This window comes from Zophobas morio, unplaced genomic scaffold, assembly GCF_036711695.1.
Source record: "Zophobas morio isolate AGI-343-1 ecotype UQ-CSIRO unplaced genomic scaffold, CSIRO_AGI_Zmor_V1 ptg000834l, whole genome shotgun sequence".
Classification (NCBI taxonomy): Eukaryota; Metazoa; Arthropoda; class Insecta; order Coleoptera; family Tenebrionidae; genus Zophobas; species Zophobas morio.
The window spans coordinates 1-15,318 of NW_026972936.1; the positions used below are offsets into that span (position 1 = coordinate 1).

A 15,318-nucleotide genomic window follows, 5' to 3' on the forward strand; every position below is an offset into this window, starting at 1 on the left:
GATAAATACCAGACGATCGATATTCAGGCGAGTGGGAGACCCAGCGAAAGTTTTCTTCATTGCTTTTATAAATATTTATTAGTTACTCTCTAAAGCGGTTTTCCATCCAGAGCTTTCTCATCAAAAGGGGTCCCCCACTCTCTCAGCAGTTTTCAATAAACTTTCTTATAAGCTACAGGAAGTTCGATCTCCTTCTCGGTTCTATCGCTCGCCTAAGTATGTATCGTTTACGTTACCAGTAGTGTCCACTTGCAGAGAAAGACTGAACTCTTTATATGCGAATGACTGCTTAGCCACTATGCTTTCGAGTGGTTGCCTTACTTCCAAGGTAATATCCAGTCGCCTCCGATAAATACTCTACTGACGGACATAAAGCAGCTACGGAGAATGCCGGATATACAGGACTTTCAGTTGCTCAAGCCCATAAGCAAGGGCGCTTTTGGGTTGTCGAAGTTATAGGGCGTGCCTATATAGATTTTTAGTCTTCTTTAGAAAAGTGTATGTTGCTCGAAAAAAGACCACGATGGACTTATATGCCATCAAAGTTATAAGGAAGTCAGACATGATTAAAAAGAACATGGTTGATGCCGTTTTGACAGAGAAGTTTGCTCTCTCTATCCTGGACAACCCGTATGTTGTCAAGCTATATTACTCCTTTCAGAATGCGAAATACCTCTTTCTCGTAAGGAACACGCTTATCACGTGACCAAAGCCACCTCACGCAACTTTCTTAGGTAATGGAGTTTCTTGTGGGCGGAGATCTGGCATCGCTGCTATACGTGCTTGGATCCCTTGACGAGGGTTTAGCTGCTTTTTACGCTGCAGAGATTGCCTTGGCTCTGGAGTATCTGCACGGCCACAACATAATTCACAGAGACCTGAAGCCTGATAACATGCTCATTACTAGCAAAGGCATTGCTATAACCTTTGTTATCACCGTAGACCTGTCAGACCCGTACATATGCTTATTGCCAGGCCACCTGAAGTTAACGGACTTTGGGCTCTCAAGAGTGAATGTTCGCGAACAGGATATCCAGCCTTTCAGCCGAAACGTAGGTGAAAAAAGCACACCTTTCAAAAATGCTCAGGTTATAAAGAAGTCGCTTTATTGGAAATAGCTTGTGTTGACTATTTTGCTACCAACTGGGTAGATCCCGTTACGTGTCCAGAGCGACTTGGAAGCTAAGACATCTAAAAAAGGTCAATAGTGTACTTGTATCGGGTATTTACGCAGCTAAAGAGTCTGAAGGAAGTTTTTTACTGCTTCTTTTTCCAAAAAAGTCTAAAGTCTCTTCTCGTGAGCCCAACAACTCTCACCGGGGTGCGAGAATTCCTTCCGAGGACCGGTGGCCCACTTTATTACCTTGTGAGTATGAGTTATTCAACTGTTTGCGACAACAGCATTGACATGGAAGGTAACTGGCATCGATGCAAACCAGATGAGTGCCGCGGCGCCAGCGCTCGCGTGACGAAGGTAGTTAATAAACTGCGCGAATCCGGTTGCTCGCTGTTGAAAGTTATCAGATACCAGGCACTCCAGACTACCTGGCGCCTGAACTCCTTCTTGGGCAGGCGCATGGTCCTTGCGGCTCTGACAGCTATTCATTTGTCGCTCAGTACTGGTTTATTAGGGTTTGAGGTTGACTGGTGGGCCTTCGGTGTTTGCGTCTACGAGATGATTATGGGCGCACCCCCATTTCATGGAGAATCGGTTCAGAAAATCTTTCAAAGAATTTTAAAGGGGTCGGTACTGTTATTTAGTGAATAAGTGCTATTATTAATAAAGGCGCTCTAGAGAGCTAGATGTCCCTTGCCTGGGAGAAGACTGCTCCTTCGAGGCGTGGGACCTGATTAAGGTACTTTTATTAGAAGCTTGTTTGGTGGTTGCTACGCAAACGTTTCTTTTTACATTCTAGGGTTGCCTGGCGTACGCCCCCTCCAAGAGGTATGGCATCGTGAAGATCAAAGGGCACGAGTGGTTTGCAAAGAATGATATTAACTGGTCGACTATTTTGAAGCAAAATGGGCCATGGGTGCCCAACCCGGTGAACACAGAAGACACGAGTTTTTTGCCCGTAATAACTAATACTGTTAGATTATTTTTACTTGCTGACTGCTAGTTAAAATTGCAGTCAGAACGGACTTTGATTTAATGGATGTCGAGCTTCTGGACGATGAAAAAACCGACGACGAATTATTTGGGAACTTTTCTCATAAAGGCACCCACCATTTTACGTCCGACCTTAAATGATAAACTCATGAAATGCGCCTTGAAACCTAATAAGCACAATATTCCGCGCGCACCACTAAAAGGATCCGGCCTCGACTTCTGCGCATTGACACAAAGTATTTAAACCTACTGAATAGTGTAGCCCTTATTGTGCGCACCTGCTTTCTTAGAGATGCCTTTACAACTCTCTCATTTTGCATAACCCTCTTTCGAATTTATATTAAAAATAAATCTGTTAGTATACATTATATGTGGATGCAGATTAAATCAGTAAGATTGCGGTGTTCCTGGCGCATCGTAGTTAACGTTTCCGTAATACATGTAGCTAAACAACTAGTGACCCCGTCCTAAAAAAAAACCTTTTTATAAAACGCACCAAAGAGGACTGCAACGAAAGATGTAAGCTGCAGAATACATTATAAATTGCGAGATGCGTGCATTTAGATAATGTCGACAACGCATCAGGGAACATGCATAAAGGATATTGCGGTAAGTAATTTAAAAGCTAGTTATGTAAGCTTACAAAGTACAAAAGTTGCCTTAAAGTAAAAATACTCTGAAAAGGTTTTATGTTTAATAGCACCTTTCAGAAAAAAAACTAGTCTCGAACGATCCAAAATGAAACCGCAAAAGGGGCATAAAAGTCTTATAACTGCAAATAGGAGGTGGAAAGAAGCGGTAGCAGTAAGCAAAAAACACGAAGCTAATGTCCGCTATTTCAGAATCAGCCACACGCAATAGTGAACGGGGTGGGGCGCCCTTGAGTTTTTCATTCCATTGATTGCGCCCGTCTTGAAGTCTTAAAAGATAGTAGAAGCCTCTGACAATACAGCAATCCCAAAGTTGAACCTAAAAGTTCAACCGGTTCAGCAGTGCAGTAAAAAATGCGCTGATAAAAAAGTACCGACGGATGCAAGGAAGGTCACTAGAAAAAAATCCCACGAGTAATTATTATCGTAAAAAGTAAGTTTCAGACCGTTTCTGAGGTTTTCTTAAACGCAAAAAATAACATAAAAACGTAACATACTTATATAGCCAAACCTAATCCTGTCAGCGCGCCCGACCAACCAATGAAGATCCCGTACACGGAACTAAAATACAAAAAAACTTATATGAACAATCGATGATGCACGTAATCCGTTATCACCTGCAAAGGAAACTGATAACCAAAGAGGCCACTGGAATAAAATCGTTAAGTCCATGAGAGAGGGGGAAACAGTTGCAAAATCCCAAAGCCAGCGGAAATGCCGCCTAAAAAAAACGAGTTAGAAAAATAAGAGAAAAAAGTTAACGGCAGTGCCATTGAAGTGAGCATGTTGGAAAGCAGAAACAAATTTATAACGTCCGGTTTGTAGACCGCCGCAGCGACTATCGGAACATTTATAATTACTACAATAAACCTTGTAAGCTTCAAGTCTTGCAATCTAGAGGCAAACGTTGCCGTTATGGCGAGCGAATGGTAAGCAACCACAAAAGCTCATGAATACTTAGACGAATAAGAGGCCATAGAGCCGGAAATTGAGGCGACGAGAGCATTCTGAATGCTGTCAATGGCCGACTCGTTCATAATAACGCCCATAATAACCACCAGGGCGCCTGAAAAGTGGGCTAAGAAAACAAAAGTGAGGAAGGGCAGAGGAGACAACCTATCGCTGACCGGACGATAGGCTGTTTCTCCCCTAAATTGAGGTAGTATTCCTAGATAAAAAGTAAGAAACGTGTAGGGAAAACGGCATATACAATGAAGGTTACCGAATTTACAGCGGAGAAAATGAGAATATTATCATTGTTTTTTCCAAGAGCTTTATAATAATCAAAGAGAAAGCAAGGAGTTAAAAAAAAGGCAGTACAAGTTCTTCTGGCAACAAGAACTAAAATTCCGAATACACCCGAAACAAGTACCACAAAAGCCACCAAAAGTGCAGCCGCGGCGGCACCTAGAAAGTAGGCAATAAACAACGGATCCCGTAGAAGCAGTAAAAGGTGAGAGCCGAAAAGCAGGGAACCACGCGTTTCTGAAGCCCACACACGCTGCCATATCACCTCTGAAAAAACGGTGCTGGTCACCATTGACAGGGGCATTGTCAAAATACTCGAAAAGCCTCATGTGGAGGAAAGAAGAGTAGACTCCCGAAGAAAACGAGAAGAGTGTCACGAGAAATACCGCTTTTAGTAGTCCCCTTTGCGGTATCGTTCCAGAGTGGCTTGCTTACTCGAAAAGTGGCCACCACATAAACCGTGAGCACTACAAATAAGACCGCACTGCATGTTGCCTGGATGTTATCTAGAAAGTAAAACGATTATAGTAAAGATAACTATAACCGAACTAAAGTTAAATAAAGGTAGAATGCCTGTTTCGATGGAAGTCTTCAACCCACCGAAGGCGGTGTAAGTCAGAGTAGTCACCGAGATGAGCAAGACAACAAAGAAGTCATAAGAGCCTAAATGTTATAAAGATAAGCAATTAACTGTATACTCTAATAATAACGAACCTAAGCCCACAAATTCTGAAAATATGCTGGAAATAGTGGAGAGTTCAGCCACAGCAAAAAGAGACATATTAAAAAGGGATATAATAACTACAGCCACTTGAGTAATGAGGCCGAATCGAAGTTTCGCATAGTCGCTTAGAGATAAAACTTTTGGAAACTGTTCTCTAGTGATATATATAAAATAAAGAAAGCACCTTAATTAATGAACTATTAAACCTTATTTTATCTCCATAATAAGCAATGAGTAGAACCGGAAGAGCAGAGGAAAACGCGTACATAAAGCAGCCCAGCAACCCAGAGCTGAAAACAAAAATGAATCATCAAAAAAGTCTAGGAATTAAGTATTAAAAATAAAAAAGTAACTTTAACTTCTAAACAAAGGCGACCACACGTAGAAAAAGGTTTAGTCATAAATAAACTATTAATTATTTTACTTAAAAGAATAACTCGGAGGCATTGACAAAACCCAAGCCCCTAGTGTTGAAGCATAGATACTCCTTATAAAGTAAAATATGTTCTTTAATTCCATACACTAAATAAAAATGTCAAACCAAGCAATTTTCCATCTGCCTTTACTTCTGCGTGCCGTTATAAATTCTTCGGTATCCTTAGAAAAATCTTATAAAATTTGAATAAGTTGTTCCAAGTTAAACCCCTTAAACAAACAAAACCTTGTTTTCGGTAAACCAAAAAAACTGCTAAACCACCGAAAAATATCACAAGTATTATCGAAAAAATAAAAGTAAGATAAGCTGCTGGGGTAGAAGTAAACTTGGCGTCAACAGAAAGTGCAGTTACAGGAAAGAGCAGACAATGAGAGGCGAACAACGCGCAGATAGCAACTGACATTTACTTTATACAGTAAGTAACACCAGAAAATAAAATATGCACAAACCTAACACGTGACCGATGAATATCTGGGTCTTCTAAGGCTCTGCTCCACCAATGAAACCTTTAAAAAATAGTTTATAAACATCCTTATCTTGGAAGTTCGCAGACAGCTGCACCGGCGACTACACCGAACTGTTAGAGGCCGATTGAGTTTTAAGAGCGGTGCTACCATTATGTTTAAGAAAGCTTGTATATACTACAACCGACCTGAAGGCTGTTGGAAAGGAGAAGAGTGCAAATTTTTACACGGTGCTCCTATTGAAAATGACAGTCGTCGTCTAAAGGAAGTTTGTAAATATTTTAAAGAAGGTAGATGTAGCTTTGGAGCTAATTGCCGGATGTCTCATAATCTGGAAAATGATATCACTCTGAATTCTACGTTTTTTGATGCTCAAAGTAGTCAATTTTGCAATAGAACTGGAAACTTTTCCGTAAATAACTGTTTTCCAAAGGCTGCCTTTTGTAGTGTTATTGGTACTGAAAAGAAAAACACCCAGGAAGAAACTTATTTAAAAAGCTTGTAAGCTACTCTCTCTTCTATTATTGATTTATTTTTACCTTTTTAAAAAGAGAAAACTTGAAGAAAGAAGTCACAACGCTCTATCCGTCTTCTTTCGCTTTATCATGTTTTTCAATCGGCCGTAACGAATTTAATTTGCTTGAAGTATGAATTTATAAATACTTAACACTTATTTTTTTATTGAAAAAAAAGTTTTTAGGGAGATATGTCTTTGGATGAGTTAAGATGGGCCTACACTCAATCTTTTCAGCAAAGTTCCACTCAAGAAGTGGTTTGTTTGTTCATTTGCCTTGTTAATATGTATAATCATTGGACGTAAATTTTATTTGTTTTTAACTTTTTTTCTTTAGAACCAAAAGATTCAAAATGCACGAGCTAGGATTAACACTCTTCGTGCTGAAATCGCTAGTAATCCTTCCAAATTTTTAAGAAATGAAGTTGAGAAAGATTTAAACTCTTTTTCTACACCTTTTAATTGTTTTAGGAAAACAACTAGTAATAATTTTATTGGCAATAATGATAGTACTACCATTTTTAATAACACTTATAATAATATTAATAAAAGCAGTCCCACAAGTAGTGACGATAAAAGTAATTTAGCGAAAAGTACATTTTTGAGTAGTAATATAATAGGAAACTTATCTTTTTCAACTAATGAACTTTCTACTCATAACTTTGAAGCTGCTACTAATAAAACACAGCCCCTAAAGAAACTTAGCATTTTTGATGTGGTAATATTGTGTTTGCTTTTCTGCACTTTTGAGTTTTTAACAGACTTATTCCCCTCAATGTCCCTAAACTTATTTCTACAGCTTGAAGGTAACTATAGTTTTTTTTTGGCCTTTGTGAATTTAACTTTATAGAATTTCCTATAAGAAGTTACTGATATATTTAAATAATTAATCCTATAACGCTCTTTTTACTTGAGCATTACTCGATGTATATTTTCAATTGTTGCGTTCATCTAATAAACCGCTCTATTACTAAAATATTATCAAAATGTCTTATTTATGAGTTTATATTTAGGGTTTTGCGGTTTATCATTTGATTGGCTCTCGTTGCATTTATAAATACCATTGGCCTTACCTAATTACTATAGTCTCGGAGTCTGACAGATCTTCGTTCCAGTCTGAACACTTCGAGCTCTTTTCGATCCCTGCCTGTCCGCCCCCTCCAGAATATTGCTGATATTTTTTAAACTTTTATTTTAGAAAAACTCAAATAATCACGACAGGAAATTATTTACGAAGAGCGTTCATTATCGATAGTTTAAATCTCTGTTTTATTAAATAACGCGACTGCTACCGCCGATTTTGTCTTCCATCCGTCGAAACCAGTCCTTCACGCTGGTGTTCTTATCGACATCCGTCCACGTGCATCTGTGTAACAATTAGTTTCACGCCGGTATTGCTCAATAATGTATTCTTAGCATTAACTTCATCATTGAAAGCGCCTTCATCACGCCGTACATATCGATATCAGCAACGCTGGGCACGTCCCCGCCTGCAAATTTCTTATTTCCGACGGCTTTAGCTAGCCACTGCAGGGGCGCCATAAAAAAAGCTTTAATCTTGATAATACTCAAGCCTGCAATGGAAGCTCACGTGGTCGACGGCGTCGTATAAGCTCTGCCTTTCGTCACCAAGCTCGTGTTTTTTTTTGTTTCTCTTAGCAACCTTAAAGGAGTTTAAGGAAAAGTCAAAGTAGGGTACACACTAACGATGATAAGAAGTACCAGGTACATAACCGCAGCTCCAAACACTTTATTGATGATCTTCTGAGCGGAAGAAAAGTTGCTTATGGAGTTGATGTACTCAAACGCCTTCGGTAATCATATAAATATGATCAGTTTTCACTGCTCTTAAAAAACAAATTGTAAACCTGGAAAGCTTCACGGGGCGTCCGGTAAATATTCGGAGACAGGAGTTTCATTATATTTTCGTCGATCCACTTACGCCACACCATGTCTTCACTAGTTAAAGAGCAAAGGACTGCTAAAAGCGGGATTATATTTAAAAAAATTATTTACTTTGTCTGCTGGCAGTCGACTTGTTTGCACAAAAAGTCAACTATTTCCTTTGAATCTTTAATGACTTGGTTGTTGTATTTTAGCACTGGAACCTGCTAGAAAATCAGCTGTTTTATCTAAAGATTTAGAAAGGTAAAAGCCTTTTTGTAGTCGGCGAGGAAGGCCAACTCCTGCTTCCTCATTGGATCCACCTCCACCACCGAGTAGGGCAACTTGTGGTAATCCAAGAAGGAGCGCACCTTGGAACAGAAAGGGCAGGCCTAGGACACAGTTCATATTAGGAGCACGTTTAGGTAATATTAGTAATTTAACGCAGTAAAAGTACCTCATACTGATAAAGTATAATCTCCGCTGAGTCACTTTTCTACAAATAAAGATAAAATTTAAGGTCCAGTAGCTAAAATATACAGAAAGTTTACGGAAGCTTAACTTCCTCGACTATAAAAACTAAAATGACATAATAGTAATACAAGGCACTTTATGTTGGTTTTTAGGCGGTGTAATAAGTTCTAAAAGATAATGTTATATGACCAGATCATATCTACTTCAGTTACAGCCAATTTTAATGTTTACAGAACTTTCTTTACATCAACTTCGTCAGAGTAAATAAAAAAAAATTAAAGCAAAGAGTAATATACTGAAGATGCAGGCTACTTAAAGCTGCTATTAAAAAATTAAAATGACACAAAGTATTGAAACATAACAAATATGTGTATAATATAACGTGTAAACGTAATAAAATTCAGAACAAAGGTTACAAAAGAATTAAAATATATATTAAATAAAGTACAGCCAAGACTGGCCTTGTGGAACAAAAAGCAAAACCGGTTAAACCACCTATTCTTTTAAACCTGCTTGTTAAACTTATAAGGAGTGAAAAAATACAAATATTTATTTTCATGTAAAAAAGAGAGTAAAAATACCCCCTGCATAGTTTTTGTTCGCCTTGATACAAAGGTAGTAGAAGTGGGAACTTCCACCATCTCATATACGAATTAAAAATAAGTTATGTCTTTCATAAAACTAAAACAAGCCCATTTTACATCCTTAGTAACTATCACTAACAGTTCTCGTTTATATAACATTATATCCACAACTTGTACCTACAATGGAAAAGAAAACTGGGATATACCAGGCTCAGCATTTTTCCTTGATTTAACTGTAGTAACGCTCACTACCCATCGGGGCAGTATTTCCACTGATGGCCGCCTCTTGAGGCCCGTCCTTCCTCTGCTCGAGGGCTTGGCCTTCGTAAAACTTCCTTAGTAATAGCTACGGTTTTAAAGTTTCGTTTACTTTATAACGGTAAAGCCGAAAAATAATTGAACATTTTCTATCTCACTCGGTACATAGGTATGAATTTTAATAAAATTGCTGTGAACAATATAAAAAAGGAAATTGGAGTTTCCTCCTTAAAAAAAGTTCAAATATCAAGCAAAAAGGAATATGTAAATACTATATTTCCATTTCTTATAACCGCTTATATAGGCTTACTTTATTGACAGCTACTTAAAGTTTTCTTTCCACTTATAACCTATTGATTGCAGGGTTTAAAGTTAGGAGAAGCTCTTCAAATACTATCGTTTAGTTCTGTCAAAAGTTTGCTAACTGCTCTCAAAGCTCTTGAAATTAAAGGTGAATAAATTTAATTCCTTTTTACCTTTCTATTATTCTTTTACTCAATTATGATTCTGTGGATATACTCAGAGACATCATTACAATTTGAGGATAAAAGTACTATTAAATTATGTGAGTCCCTTGCTTGTATAAAACATTTTTTGAAAGACCATGCAGTGAAACCACAAATTATAATTGAATACTTTCTTCTCCCTCTATATGATATGGTTACTTTTATTACTTATATACCATATAGTAACTTTTTTTTTAATATATTTCTTCTACTGAAATCTGTTACTGTTTATCTTGTCATCCTGTAAACAAAGTTTAAATATGTTTTACGTTTAAAATCTTTATTATAACGTTTTTTTAAAAAATATTAATCTATTAAAAATGCGTATTATATTAAATTATACAGCTGCTTCAAGAGATTAAGCGACCACCTCTTCTTATTTGGCTACTACTATGGTTCATTTTTCAAGAGGTTTTAAATTAGGAAACTGCAATCTTCCTTTTTCGATAAGACCTAGCCGTTTAGCGAGGTATGGAACGGGAAGCCTTAATCTTTTCCTTGAAAACAATGCTCGAGAATAAGAATCCGCGGTCCGCTTATACTGCCTTGTACATTCTGCTGAGTCTCTGCAAAATGTTGCCTTCCTTTCGTGCCAAAGTTGATATGCTCTTTTCTCCTACAGACAGAAAGGTCCGGCTGTTTTTAGTGATATTCGTTCACGCGTAGTAAAGCACCCTTTTTCTTGCTCTTGTCTCGTTGCAGGGGGCGTCAGCGCTTATCTCGGTTCTTAGAAGCGAGGAAGAGATGTTGTGCCTTGAGGCTCATGACGTCCTGCTCCTCGACTCCTGCTCCTCTTCCGTACTCGTCTGCATCAAACTCAATATAAAACCGATAAAGACCGCCGACACCGAACCGACTGCTGCTCCGGACGCCTCCTTTGCCTCGCTACTGCACGTGATCCAGAAGGGAATTAAAGCGACGCCTTTACTCGTATTGGCCGTCCGGTATCTGTGCTGTGTTCTGAGCCGCTCGGCCACATTGCTCATGAATACCCTGTTTTGCGGCAAGTGCAAGTGGGCTAGTGCTGTGACTGATCGCTGCGGTATCCTCTCTCTCCACTCGCCACCCTTACGTGGTTAGCTCTTACTGTTTTAAGATTTCGAGTGGCTGGATCACTGGCATTCTTCCCTCGCAAAGACTGCTATACTGAACAATCCCGCTCTGCTTAATTCTTTGCGCCTCAGGCTCCAAAAGGGGATTTCTTACCTGTGCCCGATCACGTGCTGCTTGGTTGCAAATTGGAGATGTTGGAGGTCCCTTTATTCTAGTAGTTCATGCGAATGTTGCTGTATTGAGAACTTGTAGTGGTGATTCGTTAGGCATTCGGTACTTGCTGAAAATCGCGTGTGAGCTCGTGGTTGGTCAGCGCTCTTACTCGCTTTGCATCGAGCTGTGTTCTTGGGTGTCTCACTATTTTTTGAAGCGTAAAAGAGTTAAACTTAAGAAAATCGCTGAAAAGTTTTCTGTATCAATATCTATGGTTTCTACGTTGGTGCAGGCTCATGGGTTGCTTTATTTCCTTTATTTATATAACAGTTAAGAAACACCTGCCCTTTAGTCGAAACTGTCTGCTTTCTGCTGAGGCGCTCTTTTCTTTTGCCTTGCTTTTGGCGCTTTATGGCTTTCGTGCAGCAATAACTACCGCGAATTGCACGAGCGTAGAACTTACTAGCTCTATTGTGGAACAATTGAGGGAGCCCCTTTACCAAGTAATTTTCAAAGCTCCCTTGGTTATCACGCCGTTTCATTTATATTTCGAGTGCAGGACTTCATTTTTTATATCGTTTTGGTTTTTACTAAAGCCGCCCCGAGTTGTTGCACACGCCTTTTCTTCACCAATCACGGCAGTCTTGTTTGTAATGGATATACCTCCAGTCCGATAACAACCCCCTTTGCTTGTGAGTGCGCGTGCCACTTCCATAACAAGGTCACGTGTCTAAAAGAATATGCATCGACATTGCTCTTAACGTGTTCAGAAGCTTTGAATTGCCAGGCAGTTGCTTTAAGCGCCTTTTACAATATATTTTTGTTGCAGCCTTCTGACCAAGTGCCTTCCATGCGGAGCATTTGTGTACTGTTTAGTTGGCTTCTATTGGCTCTTGATAGACATGAGTACATGCTAAGAGACGTAACTGCCGTTGAGCATGCTTCAGAGAGAGAAGCAATCTTTAGAACGTATTTACTTCATAAACTATATGAGCAGCGACGTCACTTTTCCGGAAACAGTGAAGTACACGTTATGAAAACTTCTGAAGAAGATGGCCAGCTTCCATTGTCAATCTCTCAAAGCTTCCCTATATCCTTAGCATGCGAATACTTGTCCTGTTATTTCTCCAAAATCGGAGTGGCCTCCACTCTTCTTAGAAGAGCCACGCTATTTCCTCCATTGATACCCGTGTATGCCCTTTCCGCGCTCTCCATTGCCGACTTGGACTTTACCACTTTTTGGGAGAACGCAAGAGATCTTGTTGGCTTTCTGAATCGACCGGCTACCATTACTTTGTACGTCACGCATTTACTAACGTGGATTGTGACGGGTAGGGCCCAAACTGATAATACCAAGACTGCAAGAAGGTCGGTTTTCCCGAACCCTTTCGTAGATAAAAGTTTCCGAGCCGAACAGTTCGCCCGTCTCTTGTATGAAGTAGGCAAAAGTGGCTATCACATACACATTTGCGCTTGTTTATTAGAATTTTTAAGAAGGAAGCCTACAGCAGTGCAACTACAAAAGTTTTTCCTGAACGGCTTTGCGGTTTCCCCTTCCGATCTTTACTATTCAGATATGCAACCTTTGCCAGTCCTCGTCTCTGATAGCCAAAGCGACGCTTTTTTAGAGAATATTGTCAGACTCTGGTTTTCTTATTTAAGCGAAGACGAGGCTACCAGCACTCTTCCCACAATCTTTCTTCAGCTGCTGGATTATCCCAGTGACGTTTCATATGTGTCCTTTTTTAAAATGATCTGCGCCTCTTTGGTTTCCTCAAAGGTTGTGCCAGTGACGTGTATTAGATTTTTAATAGCTCTTTTACTAATTATTTAATAGCCCTCCTATGAAAATAAACTGCGAGAGTTGTCCCGAAGTGGCTTTCGTCACACCGACTTTTTTCTGCGGGAAATGATTCACCTTCTTTACAAGCAAGTACTTGCCGTTTGCCTTATTCAATCAATGCTGTTTAAATTTTTGATTATTATTATTAATAGCTCTTTTATATCCAGGGTTTATTATATCTGTTATCTTTTTTTTTTTTAAAGCTATTTTGCATTTATTTATTACTACAGTACACTAAGCGATGCTTGACAAGTCTAATTTCCAATAGAGACTTTCCTGATACGGGTCGTCTTGTTGCAACTTATGCACACCCATCTTTTGCTCACTGCATTTTTCTACTGTTAGGGTGGCAGAGTTGTTACGTGCAACGAACTGGTGAGGCTTATGTATTTTCCGCTCTTGCCCCTCTTCTCCTGCTTCGCTGTCTGCCTGTGTCCTTTTTTAAGTCTCTCATTTTGGAGAAGGTTTTCTGCTCATTTCTTATTGAAAGCGCTCCACCTTCTCACTAACAGAAGCCGTGGGTCTGCTTTGAAAGTTTTCCTTTGCACTATGATATTGAGATCCCTTATAGTAATATCTATCCGGAGTTTGTGGTGCTTAATGTTGATGCGTAATTTATTATCTCGCTAGCATTATAACCAGCTTTTAAGCTTCCATCACAGTAGAGATTATTTGAAACACCCGCTGACTCTTCGTGATCAACTTTTTTCTGCATTACTATGGCGGCTCGGTCATCATTACATTGTGAACGGGCTCTTCCTTCCGCCCGCCTTTAACTCCGTACGTCAAGTTGCTGCCGAGCTGCTGGCAAGATTTCCGGTAAGGCTGGTTCTCAAACCTTGTTTAGGTACTTCATATACAGCTATACAGTTTGTATTTAGTAAGCGCTCAGCCTTCAGGTCGAGCGCTTAAGTCGGCTCTCGTGGATAATGACCTTTTGGTTGCTAAACTCAACTTGTACGCCCTGGTTGCCTGCCTACGCTACCTCGCTAGCGATCCCGAAAAAGTTCAGGTGATTTTTACTTTTTTTACTGTAAATATAGTAAATAGTAAAATATTTATATATAGCATAGATCTTATATCGACCATTTGCTCCCGTATGCCCAAGTGGTACTACATGGATCATTAGGTATTTTTGGTCTGCAAGGAACATCGAACAGCGGCAACCTTGAAGTTTCCAACTTAAAGCGTGGTTTTTATGATCTTGTGGGACTTTACGTCTACTACACAATGAAGTTTACGGTTATTGAATACCAACATGTTCCTCCCGATGAACAGTCTGGAGGTCTATTTGGTTCCCCTCAATTCAACATTGTGTACGCTTTGGTTGCGTGTCTCCTCGAGAGTGACAAGTTCAACGTCAATGAGGAGCAGCTTTCCTGCATTTGTGATTGCTTGCACAATGCCGTTTTGCTTACCAACCAACTTGGTACATCATTACCGCAATTCACAGTATTTTCGATTTTTTGTTACACGATAAACAGACGCTACTAAGAGAGTGCTGCTAAGCTTTAGTAAATTCGTCCTGGAGAAGTTATACTCAAAGCTTCAAAGTTTCTTAAGAAACTATAGACCAAAGTTACTGCCTTTGATTACCTCAGTCTGTGCTTTAGTGCCTCTGCAGTGTTCCTTTTTGAACCTTCTTAGTGAATATTGCAAGTATTTCATTAGAGCGAGTCTTGATCTGGCACGTGTACTTTTCGCTCGTTCAGACGTCTCCGGTTTATGATTTTTTTATATAGGAGTTTCAAAAGGATTCGTTAAGACTGTGCTGGATCGTCTGTTCTCGTTGGAAAGACCACGAGGAGTCCCACAATTTAGTTAAAGAACTGCAAGCTGAGGTTCACAGTCGTTTTCACGGCAGCTCTGAAGGCGATGCTCCTTTAAAGAAAAAACTGGATTACGAACTTACTATGCTCGTTCGCCAAATCTTAAGATAGTGAAGTTGTCGTTAGAATTGTTTTTCAATAAATAGTTTCCATGGAAAGTTATATTCAAAAGCAACATAGTTATTTCACACCTCGTTATTTCTTAAAAATAAGTAGACAGCCAACTGCGTGCACACCCGCGAGTTGGTTGAATTTGTGTGCTTGGACCCTGTCATTTTATAGGCGGTTCCCGCTCTACTACCGCTTGTAGATTGAATAAATTTAACTTCTTCCAGTCCAGCGCTGTCCTGTTTGATAACCCTAACCGGATTGTCGCATGTTAGCTTCCGTTAAGGTTTAGGGTTAGGTCGAGGATGTGCTCTCCTTTTATTCACCTTAAATGTTTTATCAGTGGGAAGAACGGGCTGTCTACCAGTAAAGAACTCATGGACGTTTATTACTGGATTACTATCGTAGGCTAACCTCGTGTAAAGCTCTCCTCGCTGGTTCTATTTGTCCCACAGTTCACTTAGAATACCTCCATTTGAA

At 39.5% G+C, this 15,318-nt stretch overlaps 5 protein-coding genes across 6 annotated transcripts; 3 read left to right on the top strand and 2 right to left on the bottom strand.

Moving 5' to 3' along the window:
* The first annotated feature begins 6 nt into the window (after positions 1–6).
* On the top strand, positions 7–2,120 carry LOC135122003 (serine/threonine-protein kinase greatwall-like). Its single transcript, XM_064046252.1, has 14 exons — positions 7–49; positions 111–198; positions 256–328; positions 379–443; positions 493–682; positions 735–912; positions 976–1,088; positions 1,152–1,200; positions 1,250–1,346; positions 1,402–1,474; positions 1,525–1,579; positions 1,632–1,743; positions 1,796–1,856; positions 1,917–2,120. The coding sequence occupies exons 3-14, from the start codon at positions 299–301 to the stop codon at positions 2,118–2,120; spliced, it is 1,227 nt and encodes a 408-aa protein (XP_063902322.1). The 5' UTR covers positions 7–49; positions 111–198; positions 256–298.
* A 712-nt stretch (positions 2,121–2,832) lies between these two features.
* Positions 2,833–5,549, bottom strand: LOC135122011 (uncharacterized). Its single transcript, XM_064046261.1, has 17 exons — positions 5,394–5,549; positions 5,274–5,340; positions 5,157–5,219; positions 4,939–5,022; positions 4,723–4,886; positions 4,582–4,671; positions 4,395–4,514; positions 4,229–4,332; positions 4,081–4,174; positions 3,983–4,032; positions 3,877–3,928; positions 3,718–3,826; positions 3,631–3,654; positions 3,378–3,481; positions 3,272–3,321; positions 3,135–3,221; positions 2,833–3,079 (listed from the first exon to the last, which is right to left on the bottom strand). The coding sequence occupies exons 3-15, from the start codon at positions 5,177–5,179 to the stop codon at positions 3,281–3,283; spliced, it is 1,059 nt and encodes a 352-aa protein (XP_063902331.1). The 5' UTR covers positions 5,180–5,219; positions 5,274–5,340; positions 5,394–5,549; the 3' UTR covers positions 2,833–3,079; positions 3,135–3,221; positions 3,272–3,280.
* Positions 5,550–5,783: 234 nt separating this feature from the next.
* Positions 5,784–6,733, top strand: LOC135122016 (uncharacterized). The gene is made up of 5 exons (XM_064046266.1): positions 5,784–6,133; positions 6,184–6,277; positions 6,333–6,404; positions 6,484–6,628; positions 6,702–6,733. The coding sequence occupies exons 1-5, from the start codon at positions 5,787–5,789 to the stop codon at positions 6,731–6,733; spliced, it is 690 nt and encodes a 229-aa protein (XP_063902336.1). The 5' UTR covers positions 5,784–5,786.
* A 675-nt stretch (positions 6,734–7,408) lies between these two features.
* On the bottom strand, positions 7,409–9,316 carry LOC135122014 (prostaglandin E synthase 2-like). 2 transcript variants are annotated; one of them, XM_064046263.1, is made up of 11 exons: positions 9,266–9,316; positions 9,086–9,145; positions 8,953–9,013; positions 8,488–8,526; positions 8,303–8,422; positions 8,163–8,254; positions 8,015–8,105; positions 7,869–7,955; positions 7,738–7,809; positions 7,570–7,673; positions 7,409–7,512 (listed from the first exon to the last, which is right to left on the bottom strand). In XM_064046263.1, the coding sequence occupies exons 1-11, from the start codon at positions 9,304–9,306 to the stop codon at positions 7,419–7,421; spliced, it is 861 nt and encodes a 286-aa protein (XP_063902333.1). In that variant the 5' UTR covers positions 9,307–9,316; the 3' UTR covers positions 7,409–7,418. The 2 variants fall into 2 exon arrangements, with proteins under 2 accessions (XP_063902333.1, XP_063902332.1); XM_064046262.1 differs by having other exon boundaries at positions 8,953–9,025.
* Positions 9,317–9,715: 399 nt separating this feature from the next.
* LOC135122015 (uncharacterized) lies at positions 9,716–14,854 on the top strand. The gene is made up of 20 exons (XM_064046264.1): positions 9,716–9,797; positions 9,870–9,896; positions 9,948–10,006; positions 10,198–10,263; positions 10,318–10,482; positions 10,555–10,894; positions 10,949–11,105; positions 11,158–11,358; positions 11,411–11,561; positions 11,618–12,838; positions 12,896–12,991; positions 13,105–13,186; positions 13,247–13,365; positions 13,414–13,511; positions 13,564–13,748; positions 13,801–13,913; positions 13,970–14,330; positions 14,386–14,454; positions 14,515–14,588; positions 14,644–14,854. The coding sequence occupies exons 3-20, from the start codon at positions 10,004–10,006 to the stop codon at positions 14,839–14,841; spliced, it is 3,699 nt and encodes a 1,232-aa protein (XP_063902334.1). The 5' UTR covers positions 9,716–9,797; positions 9,870–9,896; positions 9,948–10,003; the 3' UTR covers positions 14,842–14,854.
* Positions 14,855–15,318: the final 464 nt, after the last annotated feature.